Below are 19934 nucleotides of genomic sequence, written 5' to 3'. Positions count from 1 at the left end.
AACAAAAATGTATAAGTTAGTAGATTAATTGGTCACATGGTTATAATTGGGTGGTGCAGGCTCGGTGCACTGTAAGAGCCTGTTACTGTGCAATATCTCTAAATAAAATTAGCTGAACAACTTGGCTGTTATGCCCAAACCAGCACGCTAAAATGCAAGAATAGTAAATATGGCCCATAAAAATTACTTTTTACACTGTATATATGTTTCAATATTCAGTTTCCAGCTGCTACTCAGTTGACAGCATTCTTAATACCGATTGTAAAATGGAGTTTATTCCATCTGCTGGCTATGCATTTTTCATCTCTATCTACACATCCTACTTTATAAAATGTGTCATCAATACTGGGATTATGAATTACATTGATATAGTTCTCCAGCCTTATGTTGGATGTTTAGCTTCACATCATCTTGCTTCAATTTTTTAAAATTCTGCTCTTATTGTTGTCTGACTCGGCAAAAAAAAAACTTCAATAGAACATTTCACTTGTTAATTTTCTTTTACCTTGTGCACTCCAATGATATCAGGGAAACATCCTAATAATCCTTTGTATTCCTGGTTGGTTTCCATCAAATAATGCAGATCTTTTTTGGGCTGTTGAAGACACAAGTTTATATGACATTTCCACACAATGGCACATGCTGCAAAAATCTCTCTCATACTTGGATGTCATAATTTCAATTCCAGTAGTTTCTCCCATGTGATAAAGAACAATGTTTTACATATTGTAAGTGCACAATCTCTCTTCAAACCAAAATCAGTATTTATCATGTTTCTTCATCACCTCTTTGATTTCCCGGTGTTGAACCACATCAGTAGCCTGAGGTATAGTATACTTATAATCTAACTCATACTTACTTTAACAGTAATAATACCAACATGGTCAAAAATTGTCAAGCTGAATCAAAATTTAAGTACTACTTGCAGAATGATCAAAATCTCGTGTTTCACCACCACTTAGATCATGGTTCACAATGAAAAAGCTGCCATTAAATTAAAATGACATTGTTTCACATGCAATGCATTTATGAATGTTACATGCCTATTTTACATTTCCATGCAATCACCCAAACTAAAAACATTTTTTATACCTGTTCTGCAAAGAGGTTAGCTATTTCTTCATAGGTCTTTCCTGCTTCAGTTAAAGGATCTGTCAGAATGGATTCACCTGAAATACAAATGAATAAACAGTGAGTTCTTGGCAAATTAAATTACAATTGTTATGAATAATATACCAAGCCACAGAAAAGATTTTTTTTACAAAATGACCATGTCCAAATGCAAACAGGCTTAGAGCCTCCTTTTGATTGTATTGACTGTGGCACTGTTATCCAAACTCTGGCCTCAAAAATATCACACAACTTTAAACGCAAGTTACATTCAGTGCCAATAAAGTCTCCACCATTTCAGCATTAATATACATTGTGTTAAATGCAGACTCTGAACTGTACACAGAACCAACCTGCCACACAGAACCAGACTGCCACATGGAGTTTATGCCCACTGCACTCATTCCTAGCCCAAAGAAGTATAGATACTGATGAAGGGTCTCAGCCTGAAACACCATCTGCTTATTTTTTTTACCCACAGATGCTGCCTGACCTGCTGAGGTCCTCCAACATTTTGTGAGAGTTACTCTGGATTTCCACATCTACATAATCTCTTGTGTTTAGGACCCAATTTCTGTTTCCTTGTTTTTTTTTTGCAATTTCTATCAATTTATCATCAGGTATTCACATATTAAGCTGATGCTGCTTTTTAAATAATTACTTTTTGTGACCAAACTATTTTTTAAACGTATTGATCAAATCACAAAGTTACTGTCTTCAGAAAGTAGTTTAGAGTCAGAGAGCAATACAGTATGGATAAAGGCCCTTCAATCCAACCAGTCCATGCTAACCATGTTGTCCACCCAGCTAGACCCAATTTCCTGTGTTTAGCACATGTCCCTCCAAGACCGAACTCCTCAAGTACCTATCCAAGTATTTCTTAATGAACCACTTCCTCGGTTAGTTCATTCCATATAGTCACTACCCTTTCCATGGCAAAAGTTGCCCCTCAGATCCTTTTTAAATCTTTTCCTTCTCACCCCTAGCATAAACTTCCTAGTTTTGGACTACTCTAGGAAAAAGGCTGTTACCATCTACCTCATCCATGCCTCTCAATTTTAAACACTTCAATAAAGTCTTTCCTCATTTCCCTACATTCCAACAAAAACACAAGTTTTAAAATATAACATGATTATGCTAATTCAAGGTAGATTTGTGACTAGGCCAATGAGTTTAGCAGCCACCTATGGGGTTTGAGGAAGGGATGGGATAGAAGAAACTTTTCAAGGTGGTTGCAATTTGTATTGGAATCACAATTGCCTCTATGGTGGAAGCTCCCCACGATAGGATGTTTAACTTCACAAAAGCCCTTTTATTGCAGCCAAGAATGTAATCTCACTTTGACAAAAGAAAACAAACTCCTAACTTTGATGCAACACACATCAAAGTTGCTGGTGAACGCAGCAGGCCAGGCAGCAACCCTAGGAAGAGGTACAGTCGACGTTTCAGGCTGAGACCCTTCGTCAGGACTAACTGAAGGAAGAGTTAGTAAGAGATTTGAAAGTGGGAGGGGGAGGGGGAGATACAAGATGATAGGAGAAGACAGGAGGTGGAGGGATGGAGCCAAGAGCTGGACAGGTGGTTGGCAAAGGGGATATGAGAGGATCATGGAACAGGAGGTCTGGGAAGAAAGATGGGGGCGGGGGGAAGAAAGATGGGGGCGGGGGGGAGAAACCCAGAGGATGGGCAAGGGGTATAGTCAGAGGGACAGAGGGTGAAAAAAAGAGAGTGAGAGAAAGAATGTGTGCATAAAAATAAAAAACGGATGGGGTACAAGGGGGGGGGGCATTAGCGGAAGTTAGAGAAGTCGATGTTCATGCCATCAGGTTGGAGGCTACCCAGACGGAATATAAGGTGTTGTTCCTCCAACCTGAGTGTGGCTTCATCTTTACAATAGAGGAGGCCGTGGATAGACATGTCAGAATGGGAATGGGATGTGGAATTAAAATGTGTGGCCACTGGGAGATCCTGCTTTCTCTGGCGGACAGAGAGTAGGTGTTCAGCAAAGCGGTCTCCCAGTCTGCGTCGGGTCTCGCCAATATAGAGAAGGCCACATCGGGAGCACCGGATGCAGTTTATCACCCCAGCCGACTCACAGGTGAAGTGTCGCCTCACCTGGAAGGACTGTCTGGGGCCCTGAATGGTGGTAAGGGAGGAAGTGTAAGGGCATGTGTAGCACTTGTTCCGCTTACAAGGATAAGTGCCAGGAGAAAGATGTGCTTAGTGGTATCTTTCCCTCCCACCCCCTGGTTTCCACAGGGATCGCTCCCTACGCGACTCCCTTGTCCATTCATCCCCCCCATCCCCCTCCACTGATCTCCCTCCTGGCACTTATCCATGTAAGCAGAACAAGTGCTACACATGCCCTTACACGTCCTCCCTTACCACCATTCAGGGCCCCAGACAGTCCTTCCAGGCGGTGCTCCCGATGTGGCCTTCTATATATTGGCGAGACCCGACGCAGACCGGGAGACCGCTTTGCTGAACACCTACGCTCTGTCCGCCAGAGAAAGCAGGATCTCCCAGTGGCCACACATTTTAACTCCATATCCCATTCCCATTCTGACATGTCTATCCACGGCCTCCTCTACTGTAAAGATGAAGCCACACTCAGGCTGGAGGAACAACACCTTATATTCCGTCTGGGTAGCCTCCAACCTGATGGCATGAACATCGACTTCTCTAACTTCCGCTAATGCCCCATCCCCCCGTACCCCATCCGTTTTTTATTTTTATACACACATTCTTTCTCTCTCTCTCCTTTTTCTCCCTCTGTCCCTCTGACTATACCCCTTGCCCATCCTCTGGGTTTCCCCCCCACCTTGTCTTTCTCCCCGGACCTCCCGTCCCATAATCCTCTCATATCCCCTTTGCCAATCACCTGTCCAGCTCTTGGCTCCATCCCTCCCCCTCCTGTCTTCTCCTATCATCTTGTATCTCACCCTCCCCCTCCCACTTTCAAATCTCTTACTAACTCTTCCTTCAGTTAGTCCTGACGAAGGGTCTCGGCCTGAAATGTCGACTGTACCTCTTCCTAGGGATGCTGCCTGGCCTGCTGCATTCACCAGCAACTTTGCTGTGTGTTGCTTGAATTTCCAGCATCTGCAGAATTCCTGTTGTTTGCGTTCCTAACTTTGATGATAATGTTAATGATGGAAATATACAATATTATAAGACTCAGTTTCTGAAATGTTATTTAAGGTAGTTTGCATTCTGTGGATCATCATTCACTAAAGATTACAGTATAATATTAACGCAGAAATATAACTTACTAACACTCACTAGACTTGCCACCAACGATGTAAAAAGATCCAAAATCGAAGATGGAGCATTTTAAGTTTTAAAACCTAGACAAGTGCTGGAGTGATTGCAAAACATTAAAGTAATACTTCCTGTAACAGGTTGAAATAATAAGCTTGCAAAAGTTTAACGTAACTTCTCAAAATATAATCGAGTCCTGCTGCAAGATGATTGTCAGCCATACTTTTCCAGGATATTTACGTATAAACTGGATTATGAATTACTTGACTTTTTCCTTTCAAATAGTACTTTTCAGCTTTAAGAATCAATCATCATACTGGGCACGTACAGGAGTATTGCAGCAATCTTTGTATGTACATTTATGATATTGCAGCATACAGTGGCATGCAAAAGTTTGGGCACCCTGGTCAAAATTTCTGTTACTGTGAATATCTAAGCAAATACAAGATTACCTGATTTTCAAAAGGCATAAAGTTAAAGATGACATATTTCTTTAATATTTTAAGCAAGATTACTTTTTTATTTCCATCTTTTACAGTTTCATAATAACAAAAAAGAAAAAGGGCCCGAAGCAAAAGTTTGGGCACCCTGCATGGTCGGTACTTAGTAACTCCCCCTTTGGCAAGTATCACAGCTTGTAAACGCTTTCTGTAGCCAGCTAAGAGTCTTTCAATTCTTGTTTGGGGGATTTTTGCCCATTCTTCCTTGCAAAAGGCTTCTAGTTCTGTGAGATTCTTGGGCCGTCTTGCATGCACTGCTCTTGAGGTCTATCCACAGATTCTCGATGATGTTAAGGTCGGGGGACTGTGAGGACCACGGCAAAACCTTCAGCTTGCACCTCTTGAGGTAGTCCACTGTGGATTTTGAGGTGTGTTTAGGATCATTATCCTGTTGTAGAAGCTATCCTCTTTTCATCTTCAGCTTTTTTTTTTTACTACAGACAGTGTGATGTTTGCTTCCAGAATTTGCTGGTATTTAATTGAATTCATCCTTCCCTCTACCAGTAAATGTTCCCCGTGCCACTGGCTGCAACACAAGCCCAAAGCATGATCGATCCACCCCTGTGCTTAACAGTTGGAGAGGGGTTCTTTTCATGCAATTCCACACCCTTTTTTCTCCAAACATACCTTTGCCCATTTCTATTCAAGTTCTATTCAAAAAGTTCAAATAGAACTTTTTGAGCAAAGGTATGGTTGGAGAAAAAAAAAGGGTGCAGAGTTTCATGAAAAGAACACCTCCCCAACTCTTAAGCCAGGGGTGGATCGATCATGCTTTGGGCTTGTGTTGCAGCCAGTGGCACAGGGAACATTTCACTGGTAGAGGGAAGAATGAATTCAATTAAATACTAGCAAATTCTGAAAGCAAACATTACACCGTCTGTAAAAAAGCTGAAGATGAAAAGAGGATAGCTTCTACAACAGGATAATGATCATAAACACAGCTCAAAATCCACAGTGGACTACCTCAAGAGGTGCAAGCTGAAGGTTTTGCCATGGCCCTCACAGTCCCCCGACCTAAATATCATCGAGAATCTGTGGATAGACCTCAAAAGAGCAGCACATGCAAGATGGCCCAAGAATCTCACAGAACTAGAAACCTTTTGCAAGGAAGAATGGGCAAAAATCCCCCAAACAAGAATTGAAAGTCTCTTAGCTGGCTACAGAAAGCGTTTACAAGCTGTGATACTTGCCAAAGGGGGCGTTACTAAGTACCGACCATGCAGGGTGCCCAAACTTTTGCTTCTGGCCCTTTTCTTTTTTTGTTATTCTGAAACTGTAAAAGATGGAAATTAAAAAGTAATCGTGCTTAAAATATTTTAAAAATGTGACATCTTTAACTCTATGCCTTTTGGAAATCAGGTCATCTTTTACTCGCTTAGCTATTCACAGTAACAGAAATTTTGACTAGGGATGCTCAAACTTTTGCATGCCACTTTACAAAAACAACTGTCACATACATACCAGCTTCATGCTGGAAAGTACATGTCTTTTTATTGTTGATGAATTTACTTGGGACAGACATAAAAGCCAAATTTTTTGGACATTTAGGGAAGTAGCAAACAATAAGCAACCTCCTGCTTAGACAATTTGGATGTCAGGCAAGCAAGAAATAACCTATTTATATACAGGATATAAGCCTAAAACAAACATATAGTTCTTCAAATATGGCTTAGCTTCATATTCATTTATCAGTAAAAGGGAAGCACAACTGGAAGTGTGGCTGCTAAGAGCTCATTGAAACTCATCAAATATTGAAGGCCTAAAGAGCGGATTTGGAGAGGATGTTTTCTATAGGCTACAACCAAAGGGCACAGTCTCAGAGCAGAGGGACATACAGTGCCTACAAAAAATATTCATCCCTTTGGAAGTTTTCATGCTTTATTGTTTTACATCATTGAATCACAGTGGATTTTATTTGGCTTTTTTGACCCTGATCAATAGAAAAAGATTCTTTTGTGTCAAAGTGAAAACAAATTTCTACAAATTGGTCTAAATTTATTACAATTATTAAACACAATAATTGACGGCATAATTACTCACTTCCTTGAAGTCAGTATTTAGTAGATGCACCTTCATCAGCAATTACAGCCTTGAATCTGTGTGGATAGGTCTCTATCAGCTTTGGACACTGCAATTTTTCCCCCATTCTTCTTTACAAAATTGCTCAAGCTCTGTCAGATTGCATGGAGATCATGAGTGAACAGCCCATTTCAAATCCAGCCACAAATTCTCAATTGGATTGAGGTCTGGATTTTGACTTGGCCACTCCAGGTTAACTTTGTTGCTTTTAAGCCATTTCTGTGTAGCTTTGGCTTTAAGCTTAGGATCATTGCACTGCTGGAAAACAAATCTTCTCCCAAGTTACATTTCTCTTGTCGACTGCAACAGGTTTTCCTCCAAGATTCCCAGTATTTTGCTCCATTCATTCTACCCTCTACCTTCACAAGCCTTCCCAGGCTTACTGCAGTGAATCATCTCCACAGCTTGATACAGCCACCACCATGTTTCACGATAGGGATGGTGTGCTTTTGATAATGTGCTATGTATGGCTTATGCCAAACATAGTGCTTGGTCTGATGGCCAAAAACTTCAATTTGGGCAACAGTTGTTGAATGGGCAGTTCTCCAATCTCAGCCACTGAAGCTTGTATCTCCTCCAGAGTTGTCATAGGTCTTTAGGTGGCCTCCCTCACTAGTCCCCTTCTTGCACGGTCATTCATGAAGACAGCCTGCTCTCGGCAGATTTACAGCTGTGCCATATTCTTACCCTATATTGATGATTGACTAAACTGTACTCCAAGGGATATTCAGTGACATGGAAATTTTCTTGTATCCATCTCCTGACTTGTCCTTTTCAATAACCTTTTCGCAGAGTTGCTTGGAGTGTTCTTTTGTCTTCATGGTGTAGTTTTTGCCAGGATACTGACTACCAGCAATTGGACCTTCCAGATACAGGTGTATTTTAACTAATCAATTGAAACACCTTAACTGAACACAGTGATCTCAATTTAACTAATTATGTGACTTCTAAAAACCAATTGGCTGCACCAGTGATGATTTGGTGTGTCATATTAAAGGTGGTGAATACTTATGCAATCAATTATTTTGTGTTTTATATTTGTGATTAATTTAGATCACTTTGTTTTATGTCTGTTTTCACTTTGACACAAAAAAGTCCTTTTTGTTGAGCAGAGTCAAAAAAACCAAAATTAAATTGACAGTGATTCAATGTTGTAAAACAATAAAACATGAAAACTTTCAAGGGGATTGAATACTTTTCGTAGGCACTGTATGTTTATAACAGTGGTCCCCAACCTCTGGGTCGCGTACCGATACACTGCCGCGAAGAATGCAGTGGTGCAGCAGTAGTCGGAACGCACCCAACACATCTTTAAGAAAAAAGCTGAAATAAACAAGCTAACAAATTAGGTGCCGCCCGGCACATAAATGTTGGCCCAGATCAGAGGCGGTTGCCTATTGCTCTGAAGGGAATTTCTTTAGCCAGAAGGTAGTAAAACTATGGAATTCATTGCCATAGACAGCTGTGGACATCAAGTCATTGGGTATATTTAAATAGATAACAGATAATAGGTGCAGGAGTAGGCCATTCAGCCCTTTGAGCCAGCACCGCCATTCACCGTGATCATGGCTGATCATCCACAATCAGTACTCTTTTCCTGCCTTCTCCCCATATCCCTTCACTCCGCTATCTTTAAGAGCTCTATCTAACTCTTTTTTGAAAGAATCCAGAGAATTGGCCTCCACTGCCTTCTGAGGCAGAACATTTCACAGAACCACAACCCTCTGTGTGAAAAAGATTTTCCCTCAACTCTGTTCTAAATGGTCTACCCCTTATTCTTAAACTGTGGCCTCTGGTTCTGGACTCCCCAAACATCGGGAACATGTTTCCTGCCTCTAGCGTGTCCAATCCCTTAATAATCTTATATGTTTCAATCAGATCCCCTCTCATCCTTCTAAATTCCAGTGCACACAACCACAGTCGCTCCAATCTTTCAACATATGACAGTCCCGCCATCCCTGGAATTAACCTCGTGCACTCCCTCAATAGCTAGAATGTCCTTCCTCAAATTTGGAGACCAAAACTGTACACAATATTCCAGCTGTGGACTCACCAGGGCCCTGTACAACTGCAGAAGGACCTCTTTGCTCCTATACTCAATTCCCCTTGTTCTGAAGGCCAGCATCCCATTAGCTTTCTTCACTGTCTGCTGTACCTGCATGCTTACTTTCAGTGACTGATGAACAAAGACATCTAGATCTCGTTGTACTTATGGAGGCCGATACGTTCTTGTGTCAAAGGTTACAGGGAGAAGACAAGAGAATGGGGTTGAGGGGGATAATAAATCAGCCATGATGGAATGACAGAGCAGGCTCAATGGACTGAATGGCCTAATTATGTCTTATGCTGCATTAATTTGCATGAACCCAACAAGGCTACAGAGGGGTTCGGGTGGATGATAAAAGGTTTACCAAAGATCATTATAGCTATGGGACAAAGATGATCTCTTTGTATTTCAATAACTTTTATAAGTCAATAATTAAACTTCATATTAAATAATTTTTAGTTGGTTTAGATATGTCAAGTCAAGTGAAGTTTCTTGTCATTAAATGGCATACATGCATGTAACATATAACCATAATGGATATAGAAATGTGACAATGTTTCTTCGTACCAGGGTGTAAAGGACAGTAGTACACACAACACATAATAAATTATGAAGGTAAGGATAACATCTACAGATGAATCACACATACACAGCAAACTAAAGTGCATTAATATTAAATATTGTAAGGTACGGAACAGATTAACCAGTGACACTCAAACAGAAGTCTAATGGCCTGGGGGAAGAACTTGTTTCTCATCCTGACCATCCTTGTTTCTATGCATTATCATCTCCTGCCTGATGGTAGAAAGTCAGAGAGAATGCTGGATGGATGGGTGGGATCCTTAATAATACTAAGGGCCCTGCATATGCAGCACTCCTGATAAATGTCCCCAATAGATGGTAGGGAGACCTCTATGATCCTCTCAGCTATTCCACAGTCATTTGTAGGGACGTCTGGTCCAATGCTCGATTGCTCCCATACCAGATGGAGATGCAACTTGTCATGACGTTCTCAACGGTGCTCCTGTAAAATGCAGCTATGATGGTGGGGGAGGGGTGTGGGAATCTTGCTTGCCTTAATCTTCTTAGGAATTGGAGGCACTGCTGTGCCTTCTTTTTCAGGGAGGTGATGTTGAGGGACCAAGTGAGGTCATCCGTGATGTGAACTCCCAGGAACTTAGTGCGCTTAGCTCTTTGTACAGAGGATCCATGTATTCGTAGAGGGGGATGATTTGTCTGCACCTTCCTGAATCCACAATGACTTCCTTTGTCTTCTCCATGTTCAGGCTTAGGTTGTTCTCCTCACACCAATCCACCAGCTGCTCCACTTCTCTATACTGCATCTGTCATCATTCCTGATAAGGCCAACCAGTCCTGAAGACTTCAGGGAAGTTTCTTGAGTCAAACGTAGATGATCATATTGGAGCATTAGACCTAATCAGGAAATATAACTGGGTAAGTGGCTACAGTCAAAGACAAAATTATGGAAATTGTGACCAATGTTCTGCCAATTCCAAGGATGAACCAGAAATTAAGCCTCTGGTCTGGAGGATTTTATCATCAGAGGCAGAACCTGGTAAAGTGAACTTCACGAAATTATTTGCAAGTTATTTGACAAGTGGGAGTCATTCTAAAGTGGAATGTAAGCGTCCAGGGCCAATGAGTTCCCTGAAGGGTGAAAGAGAAGGACAATGATTCCAAGTAAACCTGAAAAAGGAGTATCGAGAGCTGGATAAAGGGGAAAAAAAAGGAGAAGCATATAGTAAAGCAAGATAAGTGAAAACAGGGGAGGACTGAAAGGAATATAGAAAATGTAGGGGAGGTACATTCATAAGAAATTAGGGCAAAAATCTAACTTAACAGCTTATCAAATATATATGCAAAACAGCTGCAAAAATTATTGCAATATAGTACCTTCATAACCACTGGTTGTGAAGACCTGGGAAAGATTTTGCAGAGCTTTTCCTATCTTCTGATACTCCTTAGGCAGTGCTTTAAGAGAACATAGAACACAGTCAGCTTAAATTATCTTCAGTGTTGAAATCAATACAAATTGCACATACAGTATCTGCAGATGCTCAGGAACATAGGTAAAGCAGTTGACTTTCAAAAAAATTGTCCTATTATACTACCCCTGCCTTTCTGACTGTAATTTATAAACTTTACCTTGCACACTTTTTTCAGCTATCTCATATCCACAGAGGAGATGACCATTCAGCTCACCTCGTCTTTGCTGCTCTCAGAACATTTCCCATTCCCAGTATTTTCTCTCATTTACCCATCAATTCCCAATTCTCCTTCCACCCATCAATACTAGGGGCAATTAACACAAATAATTAAACGACCAAACACAGCATGTCTTAGAAAATGATTTTAAAAAACGGAAGCAGCCAGAAGAAACACAAGTGGCAAAGGGTGCATAGACTTGAATTAAACAGCAGCCAAGATTGAAAACAATCCCCAGAATTGTAAGGCAGCAGTACTAATCAACACACTATATGGTGCCACCTTGTGATGTGTTATTAATAGAACAAAATGATAAACACATATTAAAATAATAGTGCCTATTATTTATTTTTTCAAATACTTTTAAATAATGGTAAATGGAATGAGAAAGCTTCAAAACAGGTAAATTTTTACATATTGCAAGATAAGAACTACTATGATACAAATTATTATAATTTATTTTTAGTAATTTATTTAAGACTTTTGGGTTTCACTTCTGTATCATTTTAAGAGCTTCTTCTTTCAGTTAGTATTCTGGTCTCTAGAAGCACAGTTCATTTGTATGCAGTGTGTTTTGTATGAACATCATCTCCCGTATGTAAGCTTTCTTTAAAATACACGATTCACTTGGTCTTTCTCAGACACTTCTCTCCCCTTTCTCAATCTCTCAGTCTCCATCTCTGGAGACAGACTGTCCACTGACACCTTCTACGAGCCCACTGACTCTCGTAACTACCTCGACTATACCTCTTCCCACCCTGCCACATGCAAAAATGCCATTCCCTATTCCCAGTTCCTCCGTCTCTGCCGCATCTGCTCCGAGGATGAGGCTTTCCATTCCAGAACATCTCAAATGTCCTCTTTCTTTAAGGATCGTGGTTTCCCTTCTGCCGTCATCAATGATGCCCTCACCCGCACCTCCTCCATTTCCCGCACTTCGGCCCTCACCCTATCCTCCCGCCACCACAACAGGGACAGAGTTCCCCTTGCCCTCACCTACCACCCCACCAGCCTCCGGATCCAGCACATTATCCTCTGCAACTTCCGCCACCTTCAACAGGACCCCACCACTAAGCACATCTTTCCCTCTCCGCTTTCCGAAGGGATTGATCCCTGATCCACACGTCCCTCCCCACGGATCTCCCACCCGGCACTTATCCCTATAAGCGCAAGTGCTACACCCGTCCCTACACCTCCTCTCTTGCCACCATTCAGGGTCCCAAACAGTCCTTCCAAGTGAGGCAACACTTCACTTGCGAACCTGTTGGGGTCATCTACTGCATCCGGTGCTCCCGGTGCGGCCTCCTCTACATCGGTGAAACCCAACGCAGATTGGGGGACCGCTTCGTCGAGCACCTCTACTCTGTCCGCCACAACAGACAGGATCTCCCAGTAGCCACCCACTTCAACTCTGCTTCCCATTCAGATATGTCCATACATGGCCTCCTCTACTACCAAGATAAGGCTAAACTCAGGTTGTAGGAGCAACACCTCATATACCATCTAGGTAGTCTCCAGCCCCTTGGTATGAACATAGAATTCTCCAACATCCGGTAATTCTCTCCTCCTCCTCCCTTCCCTTATCTCTATTTCACTCTGCCCCCACCCCCGGCTGCCTATCACTTCCCTCATGGTTCCGCCTCCTTCTACTACCCATTGTGTTTTCCCCTATTCCTTCTTCACCTTTCCTGCCTATCACCTCCCTGCCTCCCCTCCCCCACCCCTTTATCTTTCCCCTTACTGCTTTTTCACCTGGAACCTACCAGCCTTCTCCTTCCCACCTTCCCCCCACCTTCTTTATAGGGCCTCTGTCCCTTCACTCTTCAGGCCTGACGAAGGCTTCAGGCCCAAAACGTTGACTGATCGTATCCACTGAAACTGCCCGACCTGCTGAGTTCCTCCAGCATGTTGTAAGTGTTGCTTTGACCCCAGCATCTGCAGATTATTTTGTGTTTTCTTTAAAATAGAATTTCCTGCACAGAGTAATTTGGATTTCAACTTGAAGCACACAAGGTGGAAAGATATCCATCTCCATCCTTTCTTTATTTGCCCTTAAAACAGCAAAGCTTTTCACAAGCAAGTTCTCATTAAAAGCTATGAAGAAAGCTTCTAGCCTGTGTGATTTTGAGGTCTTTAAGTCTCTGCCTAGCTTTGTGTGTATACACACACACACACACACACAGTGATGGTAGTAGACTTAGCGTGCTTTATTCTGACTGTGGAGGCATTAACAATGATCTTTCAAGGATCAATAGATTCTGGCAATTTGCAAATGTTACTCCGCTATTTAAGAAGGGTGGGAGGCAGCAGAAAGGAAACTATAGACATGTTAGCCTGACAACAGTGGTTGGGAAGTTATTGGAATCAATTGTTAGGGATGAGATTACGGAGTACCTGGAGACACATGACAAGACAGGCCAAAGCCAGCATGGTTTCTGAAAGAAAATCCTGCCTGACTAACCTGCTGCAATTTTTTGAGGAAATTACAAGCAGGGTAGACAAAGGAGATGCAGTAGATGTGGTGAACTTGGATTTTCAGAAGGCCTTTGACAAGGTGCTGCAGATGAGACTGCTTAGCAAGATCAGGGCCCATGGAATTACAGGGAAGTTACTAGCATGGGTGGAGCATCAGCTGATCGACAGAAAACAGAATGGGAATAAACGGATCCTATTCTGGCTGGCTGCTAGTTACCAGTGGAGTTCCACAGGGATCAGTGTTGAGACCCCTGCTTTTTACGATGTATGTCAATGACTTGGACTATAGGATTAATGGACTTGTGGCTAAATTTGCCAATGATACGGGTAGTGTTGAGGAAACAGAGAGCCTGCAGAGAGACCTAGATAGTTTAGGGCAGGGGTCCCCAACCTTTTTTGCACAGTGGACCAGTTTAATATTGACAATATTCTTGTGGACCAGCTGACCCCGGGGGGGGGGGTGTAGGATTGCCAATGGACAAGAGTAGCAGTCAAATACGTTGTGTTTAACCCGAGAAAGACTACAATGACCATGAAGCCTTGCGCAGGCACCAGTGCACATGCATAACATGTGCATGCGTGTTCGTACCAATTTTTTTCTACAAATCGTTTTTGGCGATTCTGTACAGGGGGGGAGAGGGGGGTGTTAATCACGACTGGAATATAGGTGATAGTGGCTAATACACTCAATTTCATTTCTAAAAGGGTTTATCTAACGAATTTAATATTAAACACATAGCGCATATTTTCCTTGCATGAATATAGTGATAAGTCAATTATCAGGGGAGCTTGAAGTAAGTGTTGAATGTTTACTTCATTTCTTCGTTTACTTGCAGTACTACGCCATTTAATTGGGACAGGAGACAGTTGCCAAACATTTTCTCACTAGCTTCAGCCACATGCATGTCGTGTGGCCGTTAGTCACTACACCATGATTAGAGTGAACTGTTTTTTTTATATAAAAAAGAGTCACTTGCATGTTTGTGTTCAAAAAGCAGTGAATTTTGTCACTGATAGTTAGTGAGAAATAAGCAGGAACACAATTCAGAACTGTTTTGTTCACTGCGGTTTCAAGCATTCAGGCCTGGAGATGCTAGAAACACCGGAAATGAAAAAGAACTGAGGAAATAAATGAACTAAGAAAATAAAGTGAGGAGCTACAAAGAATTTGAAGGTATCAACAATCATCTTGAATGTTACAACTAAAATGAAGATTTGTAAGATGAAATCACTGAAAGCACTGTTTGAAGGCAATTCACTATCTGCAATAAGGTGTCTGCACTGAATTTGTTACAGTCAATCAAAAGAACATGTCAGCATACATTCAATGAATTCCTCTGTCGTTAACTGTTAGGAATTAATAATTTGTTACTCAGTTAAATGGTAGTTTGTCTTTTTTATACCTTTACAACTATTTCCACGAAACTTTGGCTAATCTGGGCAGCCACGCAATTGGGCCAAAATGTATTGGTCTTGATGTGTCCCAATTAACCAGAATCCACTGTTCACAAGATTACTTATACAAAGATTGATTTATGTACATGAAGTGACACTAGGCACAAGAGCGTCTGTACTGCTTGGGGAATGTTTGAGTCTGGTAGTCCTGGCATGGATGGATGAGGAGAAAAGGCAGAAGAAATATGAAGCAGGTCATAAACGCAGACATTCGGTGCTAGACTAGTCAAATCACAAATGCAACCGATGTGGGAGACAGTGCCGATCCAATGCTGGTCCTGTGGCCCATAAACGTGCCTGCAGAGACTAAACTCTCAGCACAGTCAACATCGAAATCGATGGACAGCCTAAGATATACATACATAGATGTATGTCCTTGAAGGCGGGTAGGCAGCTGCCCAGTGATGCGTTGGGACAGTTTTCACTACCCGTTTTAGAGCCTTCCTATTTGCCATGGTGCAGTTCTGTACATGCAATGACATAACATTTGAAGGTGCTCTTCACTGTACATCTATTGAAGGTTGTAAGTATTGGTTAGCATAGTCCAGCCCTTTAGTATCCTCAGAATGTAGAGGCATTGGTGAGCTTTCTTGACTGTGAGATGTGTCCTGACACCATGAGAGTTGTGTGAGATGTGCAGAAACTCTCATGAGTTTGCAACTGCTGATAATTACGGCCTATTATTTCCTGGCTTATTCTTAGAGTCTTTTTGAAACACCGGAACAACATTAGCTATCGTCCAGCATTTCACCCATGGCTGAGGACACTTTAAGTATCTCTGCTGGGGCCCCTGCAATTTCTGCACTAGAACAGCTTGGCAGGCCCTAGGGATTTATCGACCCTAATGTCCCCTCAGGACAGCAAACACCTTCTCCTCTGTAATCTGTATCCGATCCATGACCTCACTCTTTTACCATTCTTCTGCAGACTCTGTCTCACAAGAAACACAGATGCAAAAAACTCCATCTGAGATCTCCCCCATCACTTTCGGCTCCCTGCATAGATGACCACTCTGATCTGCCAGAGAACCAATTCTGTCACTTGCTATATTCTTGCTCTTAATCTATGTATCTGTAGAGTCCTTGGGATTCTCCATCACCTTGTCTGCTAGAGGAACATCGTGCCTTCTTTTAGCCCTCCTGATTTCTTTAAGTGTTCTCTTGCATTTCTTATAGTCAAGTACCTCATTTTTCCTTCCTATCTGTACCTGCTATACCAGAAACAATGTCCCCCTAAGGTGCATGCGTGTGCACGCGTAGACATTTTGCTACTAGCACACAAAAGAACTTAAACTGTGCACAAAAGATTGTCACCCTCTACCTCGTTGGCATGTTAAGTATATTTCACGACCGTACACGATCACATTTCCTTTTCCCATTTCTGATGTGGATGGTGCTGGCAACATGGAGTTTGTGATGATTTGTGTACAGATTTTAAAACTGGTATATTTATACTGTGTTCATTGAAGAAATTGTTCCATGCACACATTGTTGTCGCTGGGCAAAAAATTGCATAGGACAACATTTTTCTGCACACTGGTCATTACCAATTAGAGGGAACATACGCAAGGACCTCAATATCTCTCAAAAATCAAGGATCCCTAAACCTGTTACCCTTCCCCTTTATTCTGACAGGCACACACAAGCTCATCAAGTACACCTTTTGCCAGAAAACAACCTGATCCACACTTGCCAGATCATTTCTGATACCATCACAATCAGCCTTTCTCCAATTTAGAACCTCAATCCGAGGACCACACATATCCTTCTCCATAATTATCTTGAAACCAATGGCATTATGATCACTAGTTGCAAAGTGTTCTCCTATACAAACTTCTGTCACCTGCGCAGTCTCATTCCCTAATAGCAGATCTAGTATCGCGTTCTCTCTAGCTGGGACCTCTATACACTAAGTAATATTATGTATTTCATATTTCAGTAATATTTCAGTAATATTTGAGTAATATTGTAAATACATAAGTATTCTTCATTTTATTTAAATAATTCATTACTGGTTATAGGGTATGTAAAAGTATGCGAATGGCATACATCATTATGCCACCGTCATGTTTTTGTGCCTCACTAAAAGTAAAAACAAAAGGGACACACATCTCTTTGTTTCTGTATTTTTCCTTCAATTAGTTTTATGTTTTGGAGTTACAAAACATAACAGTGGTGACAACTAAGTTTTAACATGAACCGAAGACAACCACCTACCTGTTGAAGCACAGCCAGACATCTGAGTCTAAAAAAAAGAAAAAAAATTCGCAGCACCCCCGCCCCCCTTAGAAGGGGGAAGATGGTTGAGTAAAATGAAAGGCAGAAAAGTAGACAATATTCACGGGATCATAAACAGTGATAATAAATAAAAATCATTAATATGATGATAATAATAATAATAACAAAAACATTTAAAAAGCAGAAATGGCTGGCCACATTAGAAAAACAGATGTGTTCGATTTCACAGTAGATAAATGGATCATGTATACTGGACAAATAGAGTATTTTGAAGCAAATAGAATAGCCGATGAGATACAAGTGCCAGGTCTGCTGAGTGTAATTGGTGGAAGGGCATACCGCTTGGTTAGAAGTTTGACTGCTCCAACCAGACCAGACACTCAAGGGTGGCAGGGAAGAGAAGTGTGCGCAGTCACAATTACGACAGAGAAAGTACTCAGGAAGCTGAATAGGCTCAAGGTCAATAAATCTCCTGGACCAGATGGAATGCACCCTCGTGTTCTGAAGGAAGTAGCTGTGGAGATTGCGGAGGAATTAGCGATAATCTTTCAAAAGTCGATAGATTCTGGCATGGTTCCGGAAGACTGGAAGATTGCAAATGTCACTCTGCTATTTGAGATGGGGGCAAGGAAGCAAAAAGGAAATTATAGACCTGTTAGCTTGACGTCGGTGGTTGGGCGAGTCGATTGTCAAGGATGAGGTTACCGAGTACCTGGAGGCATATGACAAGATAGGCAGAACTCAGCATGGATTCCTTAAAGGAAAATCCTGCCTGACAAACCTATTACAATTTTTTGAGGAAATTACCAGTAGGCTAGACAAGGGAGATGCAGTGGATGTTGTATATTTGGATTTTCAGAAGGCCTTTGACAAGGTGCCACACATGAGGCTACTTAACAAGATAAGAGCCCATGGAATTATAGAGCGTGGGCTGATTGGCAGGAAGCAGAGAGTGGGAATAAAGGGATCCTATTCTGGTTGGCTGCCGGTTACCAGTGGTGTTCCACAGGGATCAGTGTTGGGGCCGCTTCTTTTTACATTGTACATCAACGATTTGGATTATGGAATAGATGGCTTTGTGGCTAAGTTTGCTGACGATACGAAGATAGGTGGAGGGGCCAGTAGTGCTGAGGAAACGGAGAGTCTACAGAGAGACTTGGATAGATTGGAAGAATGGGCAGAGAAGTGGCAAATGAAGTACAATGTTGGAAAGTGTATGGTTATGCACTTAATAAACCGGCAGACTATTATTTAAATGGGGAAAGAATTCAAAGTTCTGAGATGCAACAGGACTTGGGAGTCCTCGTACAGGATTCCCTTAAAGTTAACCTCCAGGTTGAGTCAGTAGTGAAGAAGGCGAATGCAATGTCGGCATTCATTTCTAGAGGAATCGAGTATAGGAGCAGGGATGTGATGTTGAGGCTCTATAAGGCGCTGGTGAGACCTCACTTGGAGTACTGTGGGCAGTTTTGGTCTCCTTATTTAAGAAAGGATGTGCTGACATTGGAGAGGGTACAGAGAAGATTCACTAGAATGATTCCGGGAATGAGAGGGTTAACATATGAGGAACATTTGTCCGCTCTTAGACTATATTCCTTGGAGTTTAGAAGAATGAGGGGAGACCTCATAGAAACATTTCGAATGTTAAAAGGCATGGACAGAGTAGATGTGGCAAAGTTGTTTCCCATGATGGGGGAGTCTAGTACGAGAGGGCATGACTTCAGGATTGAAGGGCGCCCTTTCAGGCAGAAATGCGAAGAAATTTTTTTAGTCAGAGGGTGGTGAATCTATGGAATTTGTTGCCACGGGCAGCAGTGGAGGCCAAGTCATTAGGTGTATTTAAGGCAGAGATTGATAGGTATCTGAGTAGCCAGGGCATCAAAGGTTATGGTGAGAAGGCGGGGCAGTGGGACTAAATAGGATAAAATGGATCAGCTCATGATAAAATGGCAGAGCAGACTCGATGGGCCGAATAGCCTACTTCTGCTCCTTTGTCTTATGGTCTAAGTGAAATCAGCTTTTCCGATATCGTGAGAGTAATGCAGGAACATTGGAACAGAAACTATTATTGTCTGCAGATTGCATTAGGTTTCAAAAGCAGAATAAAAAGAAAGGGGAGTCAATTTCAGTGAATGTGGCAGAATTGAAGATATTATTTGAGCACTGACAGTTCAGCATTGGGTTTAATAATGCACAGAGAGATTGTTTCATTGGTGAAATCTCAGAAGAAAGTACTCAAAATCAGCTCCTAACTGAAGCACAACTCATATTTAAAAGAGCAGTTGACATCACTGTATCAATAGAAATAGCAGCCAGAGATGCAATAGAGTTGTAGTCAGGAATAAAAAGGAGTGTGAACAAAATCACGTCTAAACAGAAACCGGCCTGGCCAAACAAATTGTGTTATTGTTGTGGCAGGGGCAAACATACAACAGACCATTGCAGGTTTAATGGCAAAACTTGCAGATGATGCAACAAAGTAGGACACATACAAAGAGCATGTTAGGCACACTACAATAAGTGGAAGAGAAAAAGATACACAGT

General features: G+C 41.8%; 1 protein-coding gene across 1 annotated transcript in view; it reads right to left on the bottom strand.

Moving 5' to 3' along the window:
• snx9b (sorting nexin 9b) overlaps positions 1-19934 on the bottom strand; it is a 117596-nt gene that overhangs the window by 7085 nt on the left and 90577 nt on the right. The window contains exons 13-15 of the mRNA XM_072265365.1: positions 10912-10989; positions 1093-1169; positions 506-595 (exon numbers count right to left, since the gene is read on the bottom strand). Coding sequence (XP_072121466.1) covers positions 506-595; positions 1093-1169; positions 10912-10989 — 245 coding nt within the window. The remainder of the gene's footprint in view (positions 1-505; positions 596-1092; positions 1170-10911; positions 10990-19934) is intronic.

The sequence above is a fragment of the Mobula birostris genome, chromosome 8 (assembly GCF_030028105.1).
Source record: "Mobula birostris isolate sMobBir1 chromosome 8, sMobBir1.hap1, whole genome shotgun sequence".
NCBI classification, from domain to species: Eukaryota; Metazoa; Chordata; class Chondrichthyes; order Myliobatiformes; family Myliobatidae; genus Mobula; species Mobula birostris.
The sequence above is the reverse complement of the archived record's forward strand: the minus strand, read 5'-3'. Positions and strand labels throughout refer to the sequence as shown.